Genomic DNA, 23,900 nt, shown 5'->3' on the forward strand with positions numbered 1-23,900 from the left:
AATCTAACCTAATCCAATCTAATTCTCTTCTCTCCACTATACAATCCATGCCCAGTTCCTGCAACCGTTACATAGAAACAGAAACATAGAAGTCTGACGGCAGAAAAAGACCTCATGGTCCATCTAGTCTGCCCTTATACTATTTTCTGTATTTTATCTTAGGATGGATATATGTTTATCCCAGGCATGTTTAAATTCAGTTACTGTGGATTTATCTACCACGTCTGCTGGAAGTTTGTTCCAAGGATCTACTACTCTTTCAGTAAAATAATATTTTCTCATGTTGCTTTTGATCTTTCCCCCAACTAACCTCAGATTGTGTCCCCTTGTTCTTGTGTTCACTTTCTTATTAAAAACACTTCCCGCCTGGACCTTACTTAACCCTTTCACCTATTTAAATGTTTCGATCATGTCCCCCCTTTTCCTTCTGTCCTCCAGACTATACAGATTGAGTTCATTCTTTCCTGATACGTTTTATGCTTAAGACCTTCCACCATTCTTGTAGCCCGTCTTTGGACCCGTTCAATTTTGTCAATATCTTTTTGTAGGTAAGGTCTCCAGAACTGAACACAGCATTCCAAATTGGTCGTACCAGCACTCTATATAGCGGGATCATAATCTCCCTCTTCCTGCTTGTTATACCTCTAGCTATGCAGCCAAGCATCCTACTTGCTTTCCCTACCGCCTGACTGCACTGTTCACCCATTTTGAGACTGTCAGAAATCACTACCCCTAAATCCTTCTCTTCTGAAGTTTTTGCTAACACAGAACTGCCAATGCAATACTCAGATTGAGGATTCCTTTTCCCCAAGTGCATTATTTTACATTTGGAAACATTAAACTGCAGTTTCCATTGCTTTGACCATTTATCTAGTAAAGCTAAACCATTTACCATATTACAGACGCCTCCAGGAATATCAACAATATTGCACACTTTAGAGTCATCGGCCAATAGGCAAAGCTTCCCTACCAAACCTTCCCCTATGTCACTCACAAACATATTAAAAAGAATAGGACCCAGAACAGACCCTTGTGGCACACCGCTTGTAACCTGACTCTGCTCAGAATACTCACCATTAACAATAACTCTCTGATGTCTACGCTTCAGCCATGCTTCATATCTTGTAGACTCCAGTCCCCTAATCATCCCGGTTGCTTTTCTCTGCACACTTTTCAAAGCAGAGGTTCTCAGTGGGGGTTGGAACCCCTTTGGGGGTCAAGCCACTGTTTCACAGGGGTCACCTAAGACCAATGGGAAAAGACAAGATTTCCCCTGGTGTTAGGAATGAAAGCTTCTATTCTGACGCCTTGGAACCTATTTTTACAATCTGACCAATCGGATTGGTTTACAGTGTGGGGTGTCCCTCTGACCTTCCGGCCAATCATCTTAAAACTGTTGGGAGAATGGGCGCTAGACTTATGGTTGAGGGCCACCACAACATGAGGAACTGTATTAAAGGGTCACCGCATTAGAAAGGTTGAGAACCACTGTGCTAGAGTCTCAATTTCTCAACACTTTTTTTTATAGTGAGATTAAAAAAGCACAAATACTATTGTTAGCATGCAATACCATTTCCAGCTGCTAGATTCTTGTTCAACCAATGATTAATATAATGTGGAGAGAGCCAGCCCGGTCAGCGGTGAGGTCAAGGATCCCTGGTTCAGTTTAAACAAGATCTGCTCTTGTTTAAACTAAATTAACATAGAAACATAGAAGACTGATGGCAGAAAAAGACCTCATGGTCCATCTAGTCTGCCCTTATACTATTTCCTGTATTTTATCTTACAATGGATATATGTTTATCCCGGGCATGTTTAAATTCAGTTACTGTGGATTTACCAACCACGTCTGCTGGAAGTTTGTTCCAAGGATCTACTACTCTTTGAGTAAAATAATATTTTCTCATGTTGCTTTCGATCTTTCCCCCAACTAACTTCAGATTGTGTCCCCTTGTTTTTGTGTTCATTTTCCTATTAAAAACACTTCCCTCCTGGACCTTATTTAACCTTTTAACATATTTAAATGTTTCAATCATGTCCCCCCTTTTCCTTCTGTCCTCCAGACTATACAGATTTAGTTCATGAAGTCTTTCCTGATACGTTTTATGCTTAAGACCTTCCACCATTCTTGTAGCCCGTCTTTGGACCCGTTCAATTTTGTCAATATCTTTTTGTAGGTGAGGTCTCCAGAACTGAACACAGTATTCCAAATGTGGTCTCACCAGCGCTCTATATAGCGGCATCACAATCTCCCTCTTCCTGCTTGTTATACCCCTAGCTATGCAGCCAAGCATCCTACTTGCTTTTCCTACCGCCTAACTGCACTGTTCACCAAATTCTATAAACAGGAGGCTTCCCTTATAACAGGAAAGCAGCAGAAGGAGGAAGCGTCTTCTCTCTTTTTTTAGCAAGACAATATAATAGAATATCACCTAGGATTGAACTAATCCTTGACAGTCCTATGGGTGCCAACATCTGAAAGACAGAATATGGGTTTTGTTGTGGTTAGCTCTGCCCCAGCACCTGCCCCAAGGACTGTGGATGTGGGGGAGACATCCACATGCTGCAGGCCTGTTTTGCCTCCGGTGGAATCTGATGATGAAGGCTCCTCTGACCAAGAAGACATGAGTGATAGGGAGGAGGAGGAGAGTGTGACAGACAGCTCAGAAGGAGATCAATTATCTAGCTCCTCCTTGGTTTCAGAACAAGAGTTAATGATACAGCCACGCATGTGGAGGGCGATGCATAGGCAGCAACAACTGAGAGATTATTATAAAAGAAAATGAGGCCACCTGTGGTTGGGTGGGGCTGTGGTCATTAGTGAGGCTGCTATAAATAGCAGCCTGTGGGTTTGGCCATTGTGGAGGATTATCTGATCGTTGTGTTTCGTGACTGCTTTACTGACTATGACTTTTTGTGTGCTGATTTTCCCCCGCTTTGAAACTAACCCAGAGCAAAGTGTGTTTCACTTTGTGAAAGAAGAAGGACTGTGAATTGCCTCACAGCTGCAAGCTAAGTATCACAGAACTGATAAGGGACTTGTACAAATTACCAATTTGTTTGGAGACGAGTGCTCTTTGCTATACCAAAAGAGTGCTCTGTTTATTTGCATTTTCGGTATAAAGAACATTGTTTTGAATTTTCAAACGTGTGTGTGTCTGAAATTGTATCTGTGCATTTTTGGGAGGATTCTACCAGAGAGCTCGACAAAATCAGGGTTTGATGGGCACCGGTCCTTTTCACTCGCCTCTTTCGTTACTAAAATAACCCAGCCTTTGCCGTTTAACATCTGTCTGCAACATATAAAGAATACTTAAATCGCTTAGGGAGATATTATAATCAGATCCATGCTGACAGAGCCTTTCCAATCTGGATGGCCTATTTTCGGCATGAGTCATCGGAAATTTAAATAGCACTGCTTAGTTCATGGCAGAAACCGGGTTATGGGTTTTCCCTAGAGGGATGGAGGAATGGGGTGCCTTCTGAAACGGCGCCCAATTTAATTTGATGCTATTTTGAATCGGCGTCCGATACTTTTGCAGGAGGGCTGGAGTAAAATAGGCCTAAGGCAAACAGTGCGGCCCTGAAACTTTGGGTCGGGGCATGCCGTCGCTTGCACCGAAACATTTGCAGAGTTTTAAATTGTTATTAATCCTGCTTTCGTCTTATCAAGTGATTAACTAACGCTCAGGATAAGAAGGTTGCAATGTTGCAAAGGGGAATACCTACAATACCTACGATTTTAAGCAGAATTAACAGAGTTGCAAGGGACCTTGGAGATCTTCTAGTCCAGCCCCCCTTGTTCAAGCAGGAAACATTGCACCGTTTCAGACAAACAGTTCTTCAATTTATTCTTAAAAACCTCCACTGGTGATGACCAAAATATCTCTGAGACCGCCTTCTGCCGCACGTATCCCAGCGACCGGTTAGGTCCCACAGAGTTGGCCTTCTCCGGGTCCCGTCGACTAAACAATGTCGTCTGGCGGGACCCAGGAGAAGAGCCTTCTCTGTGGTGGCCCCGACCCTCTGGAACCAGCTCCCCCTGGAGATTAGAACTGCCCCCACCCTCCTTGCCTTTTCTAAAGTTCTTAAGACCCATCTCTGCCGTCAGGCATGGGGGAACTGAGACATCTCCCCCGCGGACCTATACAGTTTATACATGGTATGTTTGTGTGTATGTTTGCTTTTAATAATGGGGTTTTTAGCATTTTTAAATTATTAGATTTGTTCTTACATTGTTCTTGTTATTGTTGTGAGCCGACCCGAGTCTACGGAGAGGGGTGGCATACAAATCTAATAAATGAATGAATGAATGAATGAATGAATGAATAAATGAATGAATGAATAAACAAACAAACAAACAAACAAACAAACAAACTAACTAACTAACTAACTAACTAACTAACTAACTAACTAACTAACTAACTAACTAACTTCTGGAGGGAAGCTGTTCCACTGGTTAATTGTTAGTTTCTCCTTAGATCTAGGTTGATTCACTCCTTGCTTTGTTTATTTATTTTTATTTGTTTTTGTCAAGTACGTATTGTAGTATACAAAGATATAACAATGTTTATTTACATGATACTAGTAAGAGAGAAACATTAGGACAGGGGATGGAAGGCACGCTGGTGCACTTATGCACGCCCCTTACTGACTTTTTAGGAATCGGGAGAGGTCAGCAGTGGATAGTCTAAGGGTACAGATTTGGGGCATAGGTGATGATGCTACAGAGTCAGGTAGCGAGTTCCATGCATCAATTACTCGGTTACTAAAGTCGTATTTCCTGCAGTCAAGTTTAGAGCAGTTTACTTTAATTTTGTATTTGTTGTGTGCCCGTATGTTGTTGCGGTTGAAGCTGAAGTAATTGACCGGGAGGACGTTGTAGCAGATGATTTTATGGGCTATGCTTAGGTCGCGTTTAAGGCGACGTAGAATAGAATAGAATTTTATTGGCCAAGTGTGATTGGACACACAAGGATGGTGCAGATGCTCTCAGCGTACATAAAATAAAATATACATTTGTCAAGAATCATGTGGTACGACAATGATTGTCATAGGGGTCAAATAAGCAATGAAGAAGCAATATTAATAAAAATCTTAGGATATAAGCAACGAGTTACAGTCATACAGTCAACATGGGAGGAAATGGGTGAAAGGAATGATGAGAAAAACTAGTAGAAATAAAGTGCAGATTTAGTAGAATGTCTGACAGTGTGGAGGGAATTATTTGTTTAGTAGAGTGATGGCGTTCGGAAAAAAACTGTTCTTGTGTCTAGTTGTCTTGGTGTGCAGTGCTCTGTAGCGACGTTTTGAGACTAGGTGTTGAAACAGTTTGTGTCCAGGATGTGAGGGGTCAGTAAATATTTTCCCCGCCCTCTTTTTAGTGCAGTAGGCGACGTAGTTCTAAGCTTTCTAAACCTGGGATTTTGAGTCTAGTTGCGTAGGGAATTCTGTTGCGAGTGGAGGAGTGGAGGGCTCTTCTAGTAAAGTCCATCCATTGCTTCTTCCCTTTGGAGAATAGCTTGACTCCCTCCTTCTTTGTGGCAGCCCCCTCAAATATTGGAACACTGCTATCATGTCACCCCCCCAGTCCTTCTTTTTATTAGACTAGACATGCCCAATTCCTGCAACCGTTCTTCAGATATTTTAGCCTACAGTCCCCTAATCATCTTTATTGCTTTCCTCTGTAGCCCTTTCTGGCGTCTCAAAATCTTTTTTTTTTTTTAATCTAGTGGCGGCCAAAACGAAATGCAATATTTCGAGCATGCATACGACACAACTGAGACAGACGCCTGCAGGAGAGGCGTGCCTATACTATATCGGACTGTGCTGAACATTTTGGGACTTATTTTTAAACTACTGATGCAAAGTTTCCTGCACTGGTGTTTGAACAGATGGATGGGCTGTCATTAGTCTGCTTTTGAATTTGAATTTATAACTTATAGAAACATAGAAGACTGACGGCAGAAAAAGACCTCATGGTCCATCTAGTCTGCCCTTATACTATTTCCTGCATTTTATCTTACAATGGATATATGTTTATCCCAGGCATGTTTAAATTCAGTTACTGTGGATTTACCAACCACGTCTGCTGGAAGTTTGTTCCAAGGATCTACTACTCTTTCAGTGAAATAATATTTTCTCACGTTGCTTTTGATCTTTCCCCCAACTAACTTCAGATTGTGTCCCCTTGTTCTTGTGTTCACTTTCCTATTAAAAACACTTCCCTCCTGAACCTTATTTAACCCTTTAACATATTTAAATGTTTCGATCATGTCCCCCCTTTTCCTTCTGTCCTCCAGACTATACAGATGGAGTTCATGAAGTCTTTCCTGATACGTTTTATGCTTAAGACCTTCCACCATTCTTGTAGCCTGTCTTTGGACCCGTTCAATTTTGTCAATATCTTTTTGTAGGTGAGGTCTCCAGAACTGAACACAGTATTCCAAATGTGGTCTCACCAGCGCTCTATATAAGGGGATCCCAATCTCCCTCTTCCTGCTTATTATACCTCTAGCTATGCAGCCAAGCATCCTACTTGCTTTTCCTACTGCCCGACCACAATGCTCACCCATTTTGAGGCTGTCAGAAATCACTCCCCCTAAATCCTTCTCTTCTGAAGTTTTTGCTAACACAGGACTGCCAATGCAATACTCAGATTGAGGATTCCTTTTCCCCAAGTGCATTATTTTACATTTGGAAACATTAAACTGCAGTTTCCATTGCTTTGACCATTTATCTAGTAAAGCTAAATCATTTACCATATTACAGACCCCTCATAGACTTGACTATGCGCAATTTTGCTAGTAGGTTGATGTCTCTGCTTTTTAGTATGCTGCCTAGCTTTGCCGTAGTTTTCCTCCCCAGGAGCAAGTGTCTTTTAGTAATGTCACTTAGGTAACCATATAATTATTGCCAGGAAACATTGTTCTCCTGAACCAACAGGTGAGGCTCGGGCCTCCTACCCTCTGCAAAAGGACACTGTTTACCTTAGCTGAGGTTTATAAAAGCACCAAGAAAGCTAACTAAGAGTCCAAAGTCTGAATAAGTACTGAGTGTGCATATGTATAGCATGGAGGTATTTCACAATGGACGAGGGGAAAAAACATCAACTCCTGCCTTTCGGAGCCGATGCCTTTGAGCCAAACTGGGAATTCCTAAAATAATAAAAGTGCATAATGGCAAAGGATGAATTCTCTCCAGGTCATGGAGAAGCTAACAGCCTTGCTCTCTCTTTTTTTTTTTCCAAACCAAAGGACAGATTACAAAACTATGGCAACTTTTATTATTAACAGGAACGGGAGGCATAAATACATTCTATTTGGCGAGATGCCATCTGGATACCTCTTTGACGGGGTTGAAAACTCTGCCCGTGTATTCATTTGGAGAGCTTCTTCTCTTTTTCCTTGGCTTGCTCTATTTTCTTTTCCTGACATCTGATCATGGAGGACATCGCTAGAAGGAAAGGGATGGTTGTTAACACCACTCAGGTCTGGATGACAAACAGCCTCTCTCTCAAGTCACAGGTTCTATAAAAATGGCTCTTGGGATGGTTCAGGAACTAGGTTACAAGCCAGAGACTGTGAGTTGTAGTCTTGCTTTAGGCATGAAAGCCAACTGGTTGACCTTGGGTCAATCACCAGGAGACTGTGAGTTCTAGTCTCGCTTTAGGCATGCTCTAGTCCTGCCTTAGGCATGAAAGCTGACTGGTTGATTTTGGGCCAATCACCAGGAGACTTTTAGTTCTAGTCTCACTTTAGGCATGAAAGGTGGCTACGTGACTTTTTATTATTTTTATTTTATTTATTTTATTTTGTCCAATACAAAATGAGGGATTTAGTGGGTATATATCTATATACACATAGTAAAATACAAGATGAAGGTTATAGAGGAGATACTCATGGTAAAATATATCTAAGAAAGAATAGAAAAGAAGGTATAGTAATAGAACATATCAATGAAAGAATAGAAGAAGAGATATAGGAATAGAAGAAAGGTATAGGAGATATAGGAGAGCAGTAGGACAGGGGACGGAAGGCACTCTAGTGCACTTGTACTCGCCCCTTACTGACCTCTTAGGAACCTGGATAGGTCAATCATGGATAATCTAAGGGTAAAGTGTTGGGGGTTTGGGGATGACACTATGGAGTCCGGCAATGAGTTCCACGCTTTGACAACTCAGTTACTGAAGTCATATTTTTAACAGTCAAGTTTGGAGCGGTTAATATTAAGTTTAAATCTGTTGTGTGCTCTTGTGTTGTTGTGGTTGAAGCTGAAGTAGTCGTCGACAGGCAGGACGTTGCAGCATATGATCTTGTGGGCAATACTTAGATCTTGTTTAAGGCATCTTAGTTCTAAACTTTCTAGGCCCAGGATTGAAAGTCTAGTCTCGTAGTGTATTTTGTTTCGAGTGGAGGAGTGAAGGGCTCTTCTGGTGAAGTATCTCAGGACATTTTCAAGGGTGTTAATGTCTGAGATGCGATATGGGTTCCAAACAGATGAGCTGTATTCGAGGATGGGTCTGGCAAAAGTTTTGTAAGCTCTGGTAAGTAGGATTAGATTAACAACTCTTGAAGCCTTTGGGTTAGTCACCAGGAGACTGTGAGTTCTAGTCCTGCCTTAGGCATGAAAACTGACTGGTTGATTTTGGGCCAATCACCAGGAGACTTTTTAGTTCTAGTCTCACTTTAGGTATGAAAGGTGGCTACGTGACTTTGGGTCAATCTCCAGGAGACTGTGAGCTCTAGTCTTGCCTTAGGTATGAAAGTCAACTGGTCGACTTTGGGTCAATCACTAGGCGATTGTGAGTTCTAGTCTTGCCAATTAAGTGACTTTGGGCCAATTTCCCAGAGATTGTGAGTTCCTGTCCTGCTTTAGGAATGAAAGTTGGCTGTGTGACTCTGAGCTAATTACTAGGTGACTGGGAATTCTAGTTTCGCCTTAGGCATGAAACCCGACTGGATGACTTTGGGACGGCCTCTTTCTCCTAGCCCTACTCATTTCATAGTTGTTGTTGCAAAAATAGATTGAAAAAAAATTACCAGAAAATAATTTGATAATAGAAGAAATTGTATTTTCCCTCCTAATATGAGGATATAAATTATATCTCTTTTTGTTGTTGTTGTTGTTGTTGTTGTTATTTGTTTTTGTTTGATATTTTTGTTATTGTTGTAGTTTTTTGTGTGTTTGTTTCTTTTTGATTATTGTTTGTAATTTTGTATTTTACAAATGTATACACGTTTATTTTCAGTTACTATGTTTTTTAAAGAAATTCAAATAACTATTTTTTTAAAAAAAGAAAAAAGTATTAGATATGCTCGCCACCTTGAGTTATTTATAAAAAATACGATGAATATACACGTAAATAAATAAAAATAAAAGGCAAGGGCCTTCTACAGGATCTCCTCTTATCCAGAGCAACCTTCTTACAGATATAAGAGCTATTTTCCTCCCTTTAACATTCAGGAAGCTTTTAAAAACATGTTTTTTTTCAGGAAGTAACAGGAATCCATCCCTGATCATAAATATGAATCCACTGCAAAGCATTCAAATGTTGACCGCATGACCATGGGTAGGTTGCAATGGTTATAAGTGTAAAAAACAGTCATCAGTCACTTTTTTCAGGGCTGTTTGTCAACTATTTTATTTATTATTTATTACTTAGATTTGTATGCCGCCCCTCTCCGAAGACTCGGGGCGGCTCACAACACGTGGAAACAAATCATAAATAATCTGACAATTTAAAATATTAAAGATTTTAAAAAAGACCCCATATACTAACAGACATACACACAAGCATACCATATATAAATTAAACATGCCCAGGGGAAGATGTTTCAGTTCCCCCATGCCTGACTAAACAAATGGTAGCAAGTTGAGGGCTACCTGTATTAGTTAGGGCCAGCTTTCCCTAGGGTATTTATGCCAGAGGGATAGGTCCCAGTTCAGACCAGTTCACCCAAGCCAGTAGCAACCCACTGGTGATATCACAATGACATCACCAGCCCAGTTCAGTTGGTGCAGGTCCATGGACTACTGTAACGCTCTCTACATGGGGCTACCTATTAAGAGTGTTCAGAAACTTCAGATCGTGCAGAATGCAGCTGCGAGAGCAATCATGGGCTTCTCTAAATATGCCCATGTTACTCCAACACTCCGCAGTCTGCATTGGTTGCCGATCAGTTTCCGGTCACAATTCAAAGTGTTGGTTATGACCTATAAAGCCCTTCATGGCATCGGACCAGAATATCTCCGAGATATTCTGGTCCGAGAAAAACAGATTAAGGAAGGAAGAAAGAGCAATAACAAGAGCGGCAGCCAAAAGACAATAATAATAAAAAGGAAAAATAATAATAATAATAAGTAAATAAATAAATGCATAAATAAATAAATGGGGGGGGGGGAATGAAAAACCTCAAAATCTTTTCAGTTAACATCCACGGTTTAAACTCCATTATTAAAAGAAAGCAAACAATGAATAAACTACAGAAGGAAGAAGCGGACATAATATGCCTACAAGAAGTCCACATTAGGAAACAAGATCAAAATGTACAACAAAATAAAAAACTGGGTAAACTATTTACTGCTTTAGCAGATTAAAAAAAAAAAAGAGGCATAGCAATATACAGTGATACCTTGTCTTACAAACTTAATTGGTTCCGGGACGAGGTTCTTAAGGTGAAAAGTTCGTAAGACGAAACAATGTCTCCAATAGGAATCAATGGAAAAGCGATTAATGCGTGCAAGCCCAACACTCACCCCTTTTGCCAGCCGAAGCGACTGTTTTTGCGCTGCTGGGATTCCCTTGAGGCTCCCCTCCATGGGAAACCCCACCTCCGGACTTGTGTGTTTTTGCGATGCTACAGGGGAATCCCAGCATCGCAAAAACAAGCGCTCTGCTGGCAATGGAAATCCGGAGGTGGGGTTTCCAGCGAAGGGAGCATCAGTGAAATTGCAGCATCGCAAAAAGTCCTCGAAACCCCACCTCCGGACCTCTGTGTTTTTGCGATGCTGCGATTTCACTGAGGCTCCCCTCGCTGGGAATCCCCACCTCCAGACTTCCGTTGCCAGCGAAACACCCATTTTTGCGCTGCTGGGATTTCCCTGCTGGGATTCCCCTGCAGCATCACAAAAACACAGAAGTCCGGAGGTGGTGTTTCCCATGGACGGGAGCCTCGGGGGAATCCCAGCAGCACAAAAACGGGCGCTTCGCTGGCAATGGAAGTCCAGAGGCGGGGCATGCCAGTGGCGGTGGCGGGTTTGTAAGGTGAAAATAGTTTGTAAGAAGAGGAAAAAAAATCTTAAACCCTGGGTTTGTATCTCGAAAAGTTTGCATGATGAGGCGTTTGTAAGACGAGGTATCACTGTATATCAAAGAAAAACTACAACCCGAGCTAATATATTCAGACTTTCTACTAAATCTGCACTTCTATTCTACTAGTTTTTCTCATCATTCCTATCACCCATTTATTGATTGATTGATTGGATTTGTATGCCGCCCCTCTCCGTGGACATTTCCTCCCATGTTGACTGTATGACTGTAACTTGTTGCTTATATCCTAAGATTTTTATTAATATTGCTTCTTCATTGCTTATTTGACCCCTATGACAATCATTAAGTGTCGTATCACATGATTCTTGACAAATGTATATTTTATTTTATGTACGCTGAGAGCATCTGCACCAAGACAAATTCCTTGTGTGTCCAATCACACTTGGCCAATAAAATTCTATTCTATTCTATTCTATTCAGACCCTGAAGGAAGAATTCTCAATATGAAAATTAAAATTGGACATAAAGAAACAGTCTTGATGGTGATATATGCCCCTAACACAAACCAGACAGAATTTTATCAAAAAAATATCAGATCCCCTACCTTGGTTTTTTAACTGCATTGTTTCCACGAGGTTTTGTAGATTCTCCATCTTATTCTGCAATTTCCTGCAAGCATTTGCTCTGGATTCCCCCGTCTGAATCGCTAGGGATAAAAAAAGCCAGTCATGTAAACCAGTGATTTTCAACCTTTTTTGAGCCGCGGCACATTTTTTATATTTACGAAACCCTGGGGCACATTGAGCGGGGGGAGGGTGGGGGCTAAAAAAAGTTTGGACAATAAAATTCTCTCTCTCTCTTCCTCCCTTTCACTCTATTTCTCTCTCCCTCCCTCTTTCTCTCCCTTCCTTCTTTCTCTCTCCATCCCTCTTTCTTTCTCTTCCTTCCTTCCTCTCTTTTTTGCTCTTTCTCTCTCCCTCTCTCCATCCCTCTATGTCTTTCTCTCTCTCTCCTTTCCTCCCTCTCTTTCTATTGCTTTCTTTCTCTTTCTCTCTCTCTTTCTTTCTTTCTCTTGTTCTCTCTCTGTCTCTCTTGCTTTCTCTCTCTCTCTTGTTCTTTCTCTCTCTTGCTTTCTTTCTTTCTTGCTTTCTTTCTCTCTCTGAGCTTCGCTGCACACCTGACCATGTCTCACGACACACTAGTGTGCCGTGGCACACTGGTTGAAAAACACTGATGTAAACTATCAGATATAAAAAGCATGCATATCTAGAGACAGGATTGGAGCGAAAGGAAAAGGATCACTAGACCCTACCTCTGGCCAATGATTGAGTGGTATGTCTGTGGGAAAATTATTTTTAATGCTTTAGCCTTTTTAGAATCGATTTTTTAGATTATTTACACTACTCAAAAAAAAAAAAATACAGGGAACACACAAAGAGCACATCCTAGATCTGAATGAATGAAACATTCTCATTGAATACTTTGTTCTGTGCAAAGTTGAATGTGCACAACAGCAGGTGAAATTGACTGTCAATCAGTGTTGCTTCCCAAGTGGACAGTTTGATTTCACAGAAGTTTGATTGACTTGGAGTTATATTGTGTTGTTTTAGTGTTCCCTTTATTTTTTTTTGAGCAGTATATTTATAATAATTGGATCAGATATGTCATTGTATATTGTTTTTATGGATGTGTTGTGAGCCGCCCTGAGTCCATGGAGGGGCGGCGGCATAGAAGTCCAATCAATCAATCAATCAATCAATCAATCAATCAATCAACCAATCAACCAATCAATAAAAGGCACCAGTCAGCTCATACAGTTCAGTGTATTATGAGCAACAAATTGGTAGCACTGCTCAGTGGTAGTTGTGTTGATCTACAACGGGGGTGTCAAACTGGATTTTTTTGCGGACTGGGTCAGCATTGTTGTTCTCCTCCACGGACCAGCCATGAGTGGGTGCAGTGGGTAGATGGGACGGATGCCTCCTGCAGCACCCTGCTCGCTAAAACAGGACATAGGGGGTCCTATTTTTTATCCCCATGGCCCCTCAGCACTCTGCCGGCCAAAATCAGGCCATGGCAGGCTCAGGCAAGGCCCTCCTGCAGTCCGTTTTGAACCAGATGGATATTTCTTCCAACACCGCTAAGAGAGAAAAATGCAACTTAAGTGATGTTTGTATCTGTCCATCTGTCCTTCATTGTGGGTGCTACATCCCTGGAGGTTTTATTTTATTTTATTTTATTTTATTTTATTTATTTTATTTTATTTTATTTTATTTTATTTTATTTTATTTTATTTTATTTTATTTTATTATTTATTTATTTATTTATTCATTCATTCATTCATTCATTCATTCATTTATTTATTTATTTATTTAGTCCAATACACAATGAGGGTTTTAGTGGGTATATATCTATATACACATAGTAAAATACAGGATGAAGGTTATAGAGGAGATACTCATAGTAAAATATATTTAAAAAAGAATAGAAAAGAAGATATAGTAATAGAACATATCAGTGAAAGAATAGAAGAAGAGATAGAGGAATAGAAGAAAGGTATAGGAGATATAGGAGAGCAATAGGACAGGGGACGGAAGGCACTCTAGTGCACTTGTACTTGCCCCTTACTGACCTCTTAGGAATCTGGATGGGTCAACTGTAGATAGTCTAAGGGTAAAGTGTTGGGGGTTTGGGGATGACACTATGGAGTCCGGTAATGAGTTCCACGCTTCGACAACTCGGTTACTGAAGTCATATTTTTTACAGTCAAGTTTGGAGCGGTTAATATTAAGTTTAAATCTGTTGTGTGCTCTTGTGTTGTTGTGGTTGAAGCTGAAGTAGTCGCCGACAGAAACTGGACAGCAGCTTGTCTGACGTGGCATAGGATAGTGATGGCAAACTGTGGGTCTGCTAGCATGCGTGAACATGGACACACCCCTTCCGTCCCCCCTACGCATGTGCACATACTTCTGCGCTCCCCCCCTGCACATGCCCACAGGCCTTTCTGAAGCCTGGTAGGTGAAAAAAAAAAGGCCCAACTGGGCAAACCGGAAGTTCAGAAAAACGCACTTCCGTTTTGCCGTTTTGCTATTTTTTGCACTCCAGAGGGTTCAGGGAAGCTTCCTGAAGCCCCAGAGTGCAAAAAACAACACAACGGGCAAAACAGAATTTCAGAAAACGTACTTCTGGTTTGCCCGTTGTGCTGTTTTCTGCACTTTGGGGCTTTAGGAAGCTTCCCTGAATCCTCCGCAGTGCAAAATATATGATGATTGATTATGATTATGATTATGATTACGGTTACGGTTATGATTATTGTGATGATTATTGTGATGATTATTGTGATGATTATTGTGATGATTATTGTGATGATTATTGTGATGATTATTGTGATGATTATTGTGATGATTATGATTATGATTATTGTGATGACTATGATTATTGTGATGATTATTATTATTGTGATGATTATGATTGTGATGATTATTTATTAGATTTGTATGCCATCCCTCTCCGAAGACTCGGGGCAGCACAAAAGTAGCACAATAGCAAACCGGAAGTTCACAAAACGCACTTCCAGTTTGCCCATTGTGTTGTTTTTTGAACTCCGGGGCTTCAGGAAATTTCCCTCACTCCTCCGGAGTGCAAAAATTAACACAATGGCAAACCGGAAGTGCATTATTCCGAACTTCCAGTTTGTCCGTTGGGGGATTTTCTTTTGCCTCTGGGGCTTCAGGGAAGCTTCTGAAGAATGAAACGGCCTTGGAAAACAGCCTTGGCATGCAAGATGGAGCTGAAACATGGCAAAGTCTTATGTGCCTTCCGATATGGCTCCACATGCTACCTGTGGCACGTGTGTCATAGGTTCGCCATCACGGGCATAGGGTCTGATGCTTGACCAGGGGGCTGGACTAAAAGACCTCCCAGGCCCCTTCCAGCTCTATTCTGTTTCTTTTTACATAAACCAGCGTTTCTCAATCTTGGCGGCTTGAAGATGGATTGGTCTCCAACACCCAGAATTCCTTGGCCAGCTGGGGAATTCTGGGAGTTGAAGTCCGCCTAGCTTCAAGCAGCCAAAATTGAGAAAAACAGTTTTTTGAACAGAATCTGTATCAAGGGTGGAGCTGGAGTTCCCTTATCGTGTGTACTTTGGCCTCAAATTTGCCTTGGTTGTTTTGCTAACCAAAGAACATAGGCAAAACAACTAGGTTTACACGAAGGCACACAAAATAGAGAAATAGGAGGCAACAGACATGTTAAAAGGCCCTTTCATTAAATGAATAAATTGCCTGACAAAATGACGGGTCAGTCCCCTCACCTCAATCCTGTCACTCTGCTGAACACCTCATTCCCACAGCGTTGTTTTAGGCTTAAGGTGTTTTTTTTTACCCATGTAGTTATCCTTCTCATCTTCGCTTTTCCCATCTTTCCTAATACCTTCTCCTACAGGTATCCTACGATTGATCACTTGTTGTTTATATCTTATGATTCATGATTCTAGCTATGATTTATGGTTTATGATCTATCACTTTGTTGTTCATATGTACACTAAGAGCTTATGCACCGGAGACAAATTCCTTGGATGTCCAATCACACTTGGCCAATAAAGAATTCTATTCTATTCTATTCTAGTCTATTCTAGTCTAGTCTAGTCTATTCCTATCCTATTCTATTCTATTTCTATTCTATTTCTATATTTCTACTCTATTTCTATTCTATTCTATTTCTATTCTATTCCTATTCCTATTCTATTCCTATTCTATTCTATTTCTATATTTCTACTCTATTTCTATATTCTATTTCTTTTCTATTCTATTCTATTCTATTCTAGCCTATTCTATTCTATTTCTATTCTATTTCTATATTTCTACTCTATTTCTATTCTATTCTATTTCTATTCTATTCTATTCTATTTCTATTCTATTCCTATTCTATTCTATTCTATTTCTATATTTCTACTCTATTTCTACTCTATTCTATTTCTATTCTATTCTATTCCTATTCTATTCTAGCCTATTCTAGTCTATTTGTATTCTATTTCTATTCTATTTCTATATTTCTACTCTATTTCTACTCTATTCTATTTCTATTCTATTCTATTTCTATTCTATTCTATTTCTATTCTATTCTATTTCTATATTTCTACTCTATTTCTACTCTATTCTATTTCTACTCTATTCTATTTCTATTCTATTCTAGCCTATTCTAGTCTATTTGTATTCTATTTGTATTCTATTTCTATATTTCTACTCTATTTCTACTCTATTCTATTTCTATTCTATTTCTATTCTATTCTATTCTATTTCTATATTTCTACTCTATTTCTACTCTATTCTATTTCTATTCTATTCTATTCCTATTCTATTCTAGCCTATTCTAGTCTATTTCTATTCCTATTCTATTTCTATTCTATTTCTACTCTATTTCTACTCTATTCTAATTCTATTCTATTCTATTCTATTGTGAGTTCCCCCCAGTTTGGACCAGTTCTCCCAAGCTGGTAGTGACCTTCTGCTGACATCATGATGGCATCACTGACCCTATTCAATCAGTGTCCATCCATCTTTTTTAAAAAGTTTTTTTGATTCCCCCCCCTGAATTTTTTAAATTTATTTTTTCCTCTGAGCATGTGCAGAAGCCATTTCCATCGCTGTGCATGTGGTCACCATCTTGTTTTTGACTTTCCACCCTTTGGATTTTTTGGGAACTGCCCACGCGGTGTTGGAGGAAACCAACTGGCAGCCAAGTAAATAGGAACCCACCCCTGATTCCATTCCATTCCCAGTCTTCGAGTTACGACAGCAACTGAACCCAGAATCTCTGTTGTTAAATGAGATAGTTGTTAAGTGAATTTTCGCCCCATTTTGCCCCACTCTTTTCAGTTCTGCTGTAACTTTGAACAGGCACTAAACAAATACAGTAGTACCTCTAGATACGAATTTAATTCGTTCCAGAACGGAGCTCGTATATCGATCAACTCGTATCTGGAACAAATGGCTTTAGACTTTGTTTTTCCCTGCTGAGATAACCAGAAGCAAGGATTCTTGCGCCACCTAGTGGAAGCTCGGCTCATATCCCAAATTTGAGCTCGGGTGTTGAACAGAAATTTCACTCCCGTCATGGCTCGTAACTTGGAATACTCGCATGTGGAGCAGCTTGTATCTAGAGGTACTCCTGTAGTTGTGATTCAAGGGTAACCAGTTCTTGCCTTGGCCAATGCATTCCATAAAAGTGGCTTTAGTCATCTGTCTCTTTTAACGATCCCATAATTCATTGCGGGATGGAATCTGGGCGACTGAATGGACCTGAGTGTTTACTGGCCGGGTGCCCCACCCTGTCACCAATGCGGAGTTATATTCAGCAGGTGCATTCTCATGGTGCCCAGAGAGAAAAATATCTTTCTCTACCTAGGATTGAACTCACAACCTCCTGATTGTGAGGCCAGAGCTCCACCTCTAGGCCACCGCACCACATAAAAGCAGCTAGAGTCCTGTTTCTAAAATCTGTCTCCATCATTAAATGGAGAAAAAAAAGATTTATACTCTATCAACGTTGAACTGAGGATCAAAACCAGGAGAAATTTCTAGAGCAAAATGAATGTGGAGTTTAGCCCTCAACCCACTGGGCAGTTTCATTTCCCTTTCAGCTTTTATCTTAATCCCTAATCTTTAGTAACAGAATAAAGATATCCGCTTATCTTCCAGGGATAAAATAGCCCAAATCCCTGGAATGTTTTATTTCTGGAGGAAAAATAAAAAGAGAGTCACATTACCTCAGAGAGGGTCCGCAACTTGGGCGTCCTCCTCGATCCACAGCTCTCATTAGAGAAACATCTTTCAGCTGTGGCGAGGGGGGCGTTTGCCCAGGTTCGCCTGGTGCACCAGTTGCGGCCCTATTTGGACCGGGACTCACTGCTCACAGTCACTCATGCCCTCATCGCCTCGAGGTTCGACTACTGTAACGCTCTCTACATGGGGCTACCTTTGAGAAGTGTTTGGAAACTTCAGATCGTGCAGAATGCAGCTGCGAGAGCAGTCATGGGCTTCCCAAGATATGCCCATGTTACACCAACACACCACAGTCTGCATTGGTTGCCGATCAATTTCCGGTCACAATTCAAAGTGTTGGTTATGACCTATAAAGCCCTTCATGGCATCAGACCAGAATATCTCCGGGACCGCCTTCTGCCGCACGAATCCCAGTGACCGGTTAGGTCCCACAGAGTTGGCCTTCTCCGGGTCCGGTCGACTAAGCAATGTCGTTTGGGGGACCCAGGAGAAGAGCCTTCTCTGTGGCGGCCCCGACCCTCTGGAACCAGCTCCCCCCAGATATAAGAGTTGCCCCCACCCTCCTTGCCTTTCACAAGCTCCTTAAAACCCACCTCTGTCGTCAGGCATGGGGGAATTGAAATTTCCCTTCTCCCTAGGCTTATAGAATTTATACATGGTATGCTTGCATGTGTGAGTGGTTCTTTAAATTGGGTTTTTTTAAGATTGCTTTAATATTAGATTTGTTTACATTATCTTTTTATATTGTTGTTAGCCGCCCTGAGTCTTCGGAGAGGGGTGGCATACAAATCTAATAAATACAATACCCATAAAGGAGCCCTGCTATTGGAGAAGAGGGATTGAATTTAAGAATGAGTTTACACTAAGTGGCAAGACAAAATATAGATTATAGATCGGACCAGATTACATGTGGGACCGCCTGCTGCCACATCAATCCCAGCGATCGGTTAGGTCCCACAGAGCTGGCCTTCTCAAGGCCCCATCAACTAGACAATGTCGTTTTGTGGGGCCTAGGGGAAGAGCCTTCTCTGTGGGGGCCCCGGCCCTCTGGAATCAGCTCCCCCCGGAAATTCATACTGCCCCCACTCTCCTCACCTTTTATAAGAGTCTTAAGACTCATTTATGTCGTCAGGCTTGGGCCCATTAGATCTTAGCCCCTGGCCAACGAATGATTGTATGATGGTTGTAAGAATGGGTGTGATTGATTTTTAATATAATTAGGGATTTAGATAGCCATGTAATTTTAAATTTAATTGGATTAATTCTATTGTAGTTTACTGCATTTTTATATGTTGCAAGCCGCGCCGAGTCTTTGGAGAGGGGTGGCATAGAAATCCGATAGATAGATAGATAGATAGATAGATAGATGATAGATAGATAGATAGATAGATAGATAGATACTGTAGATAGATGATAGATAGATAGATAGATAGATAGATAGATAGAAAGATAGATAGATAGATAGATAGATAGATAGAACAACTGAAGGATTATTACAGGAGATAAGGGGAAGTTGAAAATACAAAATACAAATATACTTACTAGCAGAAGTGTTGAAAGAAACACCTGTTTGAAAAGAAAAAAACACACCATGCGTTACTATTTTATTCTATGTATATATGCCATATGTGCACATACATTTTACACACCGGCACACAAAACTATACATTATCGTCTATATAAACTGTATCTGTATGTACACACACTGCATATCTGACCAAAATTTTTCTACCAGTTCTGCATACCTGACCAAACTTTTTCTACCAGTTCTGCATATCTGACTGTACCCGTAGGAGCCCATCACTGCATCTGTTCCTCCTCTTCTTCAGACCTGGGGGGCTTGCCCCCCCAGGGCTGCGACATTTTGAGCCCACTGCGGCTCCTATATATTTTTTTCCTTAGCATTTCCTTTCTTAAGAAGAGCCCATTGTTTTCCATAAAGATCCTTTGTGTTGACTTTCCTTTACTTACTTCGACTGGCGGTCGTAGTTGCGGCTTCCGTAGGGGAGCTGTTCCTCTTCAGACTGGACCGCCGTTCGAAGGAAGGTGCCGAAGTCGCCTTGAGGTCATCCATAGGAGCGGTGAGCAAGGAGTGCACGGGAGACCTATCCTTGTATCGGTCCTCGAAGGAGGGTTTCTTTGAACAGTTATAGCGAGCTGAGTGTTGGGACACTACGGGGAGGAAAGACAACGGCTGTTAAAAGGGAGTGTGTCAAGAAACCCCAAGGAGCTCGGTTTTTCCCCTGCCTTTTAAAAATTTCCTCTTGCGAATGGGAATCATTATTTCCCATGCTGACGTTGTACTTCCATATGACAATGTCTATGGAGATTCTCAATCATCTAGATCAGTGATGGTGAATCTATGGGACAAGTGCCACAGGTGGCACGCGGAGCCATATCTCCCGGCATGTGAGCCGTTGCCCTAGCTCAGCTCCAGCACGCATGTGCACCCCAAGCAGCTGGTTTTCGGCTTGCACATCAGCTCATGGAGGATAGAGATAGACAGACAGAAAGACAGACAGACAGACAGACAGACAGAGATAGATAGATTAGATAGATAGATAGACAGACAGACAGACAGACAGACATAGATAGATAGACAGATAGATAGATAGACAGATAGAGAGAGAGACAGACAGACAGACAGATGATAGATAGACAGACAGACAGACAGACAGAGATAGATAGATAGATTAGACAGACAGACAGACAGACAGACAGAGATTAGATAGATAGATTAGATAGATAGATAGACAGACAGACAGACAGACAGAGAGATAGACAGACGATAGATAGATAGATAGATAGATAGATAGACAGACAGAGAGAGAGAGATATATATACAGACAGACAGAGATAGATAGATAGATAGACAGACAGATAGATAGATAGCAGATGATAGATAGATAGATATAGACAGATGATAGATAGATAGATAGATAGATAGATTAGATTAGATAGGTAGGTAGGTAGGTAGGTAGGTAGAGATAGATAGATTAGATAGGTAGGTAGGTAGGTAAGTAGATAGATAGATAGAGATAGATATATAGATTTGATAGGTAGGTAGGTAGGTAGGTAGGTAGGTAGGTAGATAGATAGATAGATAGATAGATAGATAGATAGATAGATAGAGATAGATAGATAGAAAGACAGATGATAGATAGATAGATAGATAGATAGACAGATAGACATCCACCCATCCACCCATCCATGTCTGTCTTTTGTCTTTTATTATCAATATCATCTATCTATCTATCTATCTATCTATCTATCTATCTATCTATCTATCTATCTATCCTATATCTATTTATCCATCCATCCATCCATCCACGTCTGTCTTTTGTGTGTCTTCTATTATCTATATCCTCAAAGAATTTAAGATCAGATTGATCTAATAACAACAATGGCGGTGAACCTATGGCACCGGTGGCACGGGTGGCACACAGAGCCATATTTTCTGCCACGCCAGCTGTTGCCCTAGCTCAGCTCCAACATACACGTGTGTCCTGTCCAGCTGATTTTCAGCTTCCCAAGGACCTCTGGGGGGATGAGGGACGGAGCTTTTGCCCTCCCCGGGCCCCAGGGAAGCCTCTGGAGCCTGGGGAGGGTGAAAAACAGGCAAACTGGGCCCACCAGAAGTTGGGAAATGGGCCATTTCAGGCCTCCAGGGGGGCACAGGAGGAAATGTTTGCCCTCCCCAGGCATTGATTGGTTTCCCCAATCGCACACATTATTTGCTTTTACATTGATTCCTACGGGAAAAATTCCTTCTTCTTACAAACTTTTCTACTTAAAGAACCTGGTCACGGAACGAATTAAGTTCGTAAGTAGAGGTACCACTGTATAGTTTCATAGAAACATAGAAACATAGAAGTCTGATGGCAGAAAAGGACCTCATGGTCCATCTAGTCTGCCCTTATACTATTTTCTGTATTTTATCTTAGGATGGATCTATGTTTATCCCAGGCATGTTTAAATTCAGTTACTGTGGATTTATCTACCACATCTGCTGGAAGTTTGTTCCAAGGATCTACTACTCTTTCAGTAAAATAATATTTTCTCACGTTGCTTTTGATCTTTCCCCCAATTCATCTCAGATTGTGCCCCCTTGTTCTTGTGTTCACTTTTCTATTAAAAACACTTCCCTCCTGAACCTTATTTAACCCTTTAATATATTTAAATGTTTCGATCATGTCCCCCCTTTCCCTTCTGTCCTCCAGACTATACAGATTGAGTTCATGAAGTCTTTCCTGATACGTTTTATGCTTAAGACCTTCCACCATTCTTGTAGCCCGTCTTTGGACCCGTTCAATTTTGTCAATATCTTTTTGTAGGTGAGGTCTCCAGAACTGAACACAGTATTCCAAATGTGGTCTCACCAGCGCTCTATATAGCGAGATCCTAATCTCCCTCTTCCTGCTTGTTATACCTCTAGCTATGCAGCCAAGCATCCTACTTGCTTTCCCTACCGCCTGACTGCACTGTTCACCCATTTTGAGACTGTCAGAAATCACTACCCCTAAATCCTTTTCCTTTGAAGTATTTCACCCAGTATTTTTACAAAAATAAAATCTGCTTCTTTTTGCAAGCCTCGTCTCGAGTTCTCACTCTCTTTGGCATCGCAGTAGCTCAGGGAAACCTTTGGAAGTTTAAATATAATTACATATGGTTTGTTAGGTGGGATGATACATTACACAGACATGGTTTAATGTCCAAGAAGGAGCTCACCACTGGATGTAAAAGGGAAAGTCGATTCTTGGTCTTCAAGATCTGCAGTATGTACGTTTAATTCATCCCTATGAATAAAACAAAAAAGAAACCCAAGTTGTCTCTCTATTATTCAAGAGCCATGTACAAGATGAGGAACACGGCTCGGAGTTACAAACAAAAGAAATGCAGTGGTACCTCTACCTAAGAACACCTCTACGTAACAAACATTTCTAGATAAAAACTGGGTGTTGAAGATTTTTTTTGCCTCTTCTCAAGAACCATTTTCTACTTACAAACCCGAGCCTCTGAAACTGTAAACGGAAAAGGCAGGGAGAAGCCTCTGTGGGGCCTCTCTAGGAATCTCCTGGGAAGAAACAGGGGCAGAAAAGGCAGAGAGAAACCTCCGTGGGGCCTCTCTAGGAATCTCCTGGGAGGAAACTGGGCCAGAAAAGGCAGAGAGAAACCTTCCTTGAGCCTTTCTAGGAATCTCCTGGGAGGAAACAGCGCCAGAATAGGCAGGGAGAAGCCTCTGTGGGGCCTCTCTAGGAATCTCCTGGGAGGAAACAGGGCCAGAAAAGGCAGAGAGAAGCCTCCATGGGGCCTCTCTAGGAATCCCCTGGGAGGAAACAGAGCCGGAATAGGCGGGGAGAAACCTCCGTGGGGCCTCTCTAGGAATCTCCTGGGAGGAAACAGGGCCATAAAAGCCAGATAGAAGCCTCCGTGGGGCCTCTCTAGGAATCTCCTGGGAGGAAACAGCGCCAGAATAGGAGGGGAGAAGCCTCCATGGAGCCTCTCTAGGAATCTCCTGAAAAGAAACAGGGCCTCCATCCTCCCTGTGGTTTCCCCAATCGCACACATTATTTGCTTTTACATTGATTCCTATGAGAAATATTGCTTCTTCTTACAAACTTTTCTACTTAAGAACCTGGTCACAGAATGAATTAAGTTCGTAAGTAGAGGTACCACTGTACAGTATTTTTCAGAGTGTATAAGATGCACCTTTTTACCCCGTGAATGATGGTGAAAACTTGGGTTTGTCTTATACACCAAATGTAGCTTCACCCAGCCACCCCCCCCAGCTGTTGGTCTCTGCCTCCCAGCAATTTACCAATTTATCCAAGCAACTGATTATC

The 23,900-nt window shown here is 41.3% G+C and overlaps 1 protein-coding gene across 2 annotated transcripts in view; it reads right to left on the bottom strand.

The window, feature by feature from the left end:
* Window positions 1-7,262: 7,262 nt before the first annotated feature.
* The window catches only part of CCDC158 (coiled-coil domain containing 158), a 78,938-nt gene continuing 62,300 nt past the window's right edge, over window positions 7,263-23,900 (bottom strand). For both annotated transcript variants that reach the window (XM_070756911.1, XM_070756910.1), the window contains 5 exons: window positions 22,786-22,853; window positions 20,029-20,229; window positions 19,600-19,623; window positions 11,877-11,978; window positions 7,263-7,455 (listed from right to left, as the gene is read on the bottom strand). In XM_070756911.1, the coding sequence (XP_070613012.1) occupies window positions 7,379-7,455; window positions 11,877-11,978; window positions 19,600-19,623; window positions 20,029-20,229; window positions 22,786-22,853 (472 nt within the window). In that variant the 3' untranslated portion in view covers window positions 7,263-7,378. The remainder of the gene's footprint in view (window positions 7,456-11,876; window positions 11,979-19,599; window positions 19,624-20,028; window positions 20,230-22,785; window positions 22,854-23,900) is intronic.

Source organism: Erythrolamprus reginae, chromosome 7 (genome assembly GCF_031021105.1).
Source record: "Erythrolamprus reginae isolate rEryReg1 chromosome 7, rEryReg1.hap1, whole genome shotgun sequence".
Classification (NCBI taxonomy): Eukaryota; Metazoa; Chordata; class Lepidosauria; order Squamata; family Dipsadidae; genus Erythrolamprus; species Erythrolamprus reginae.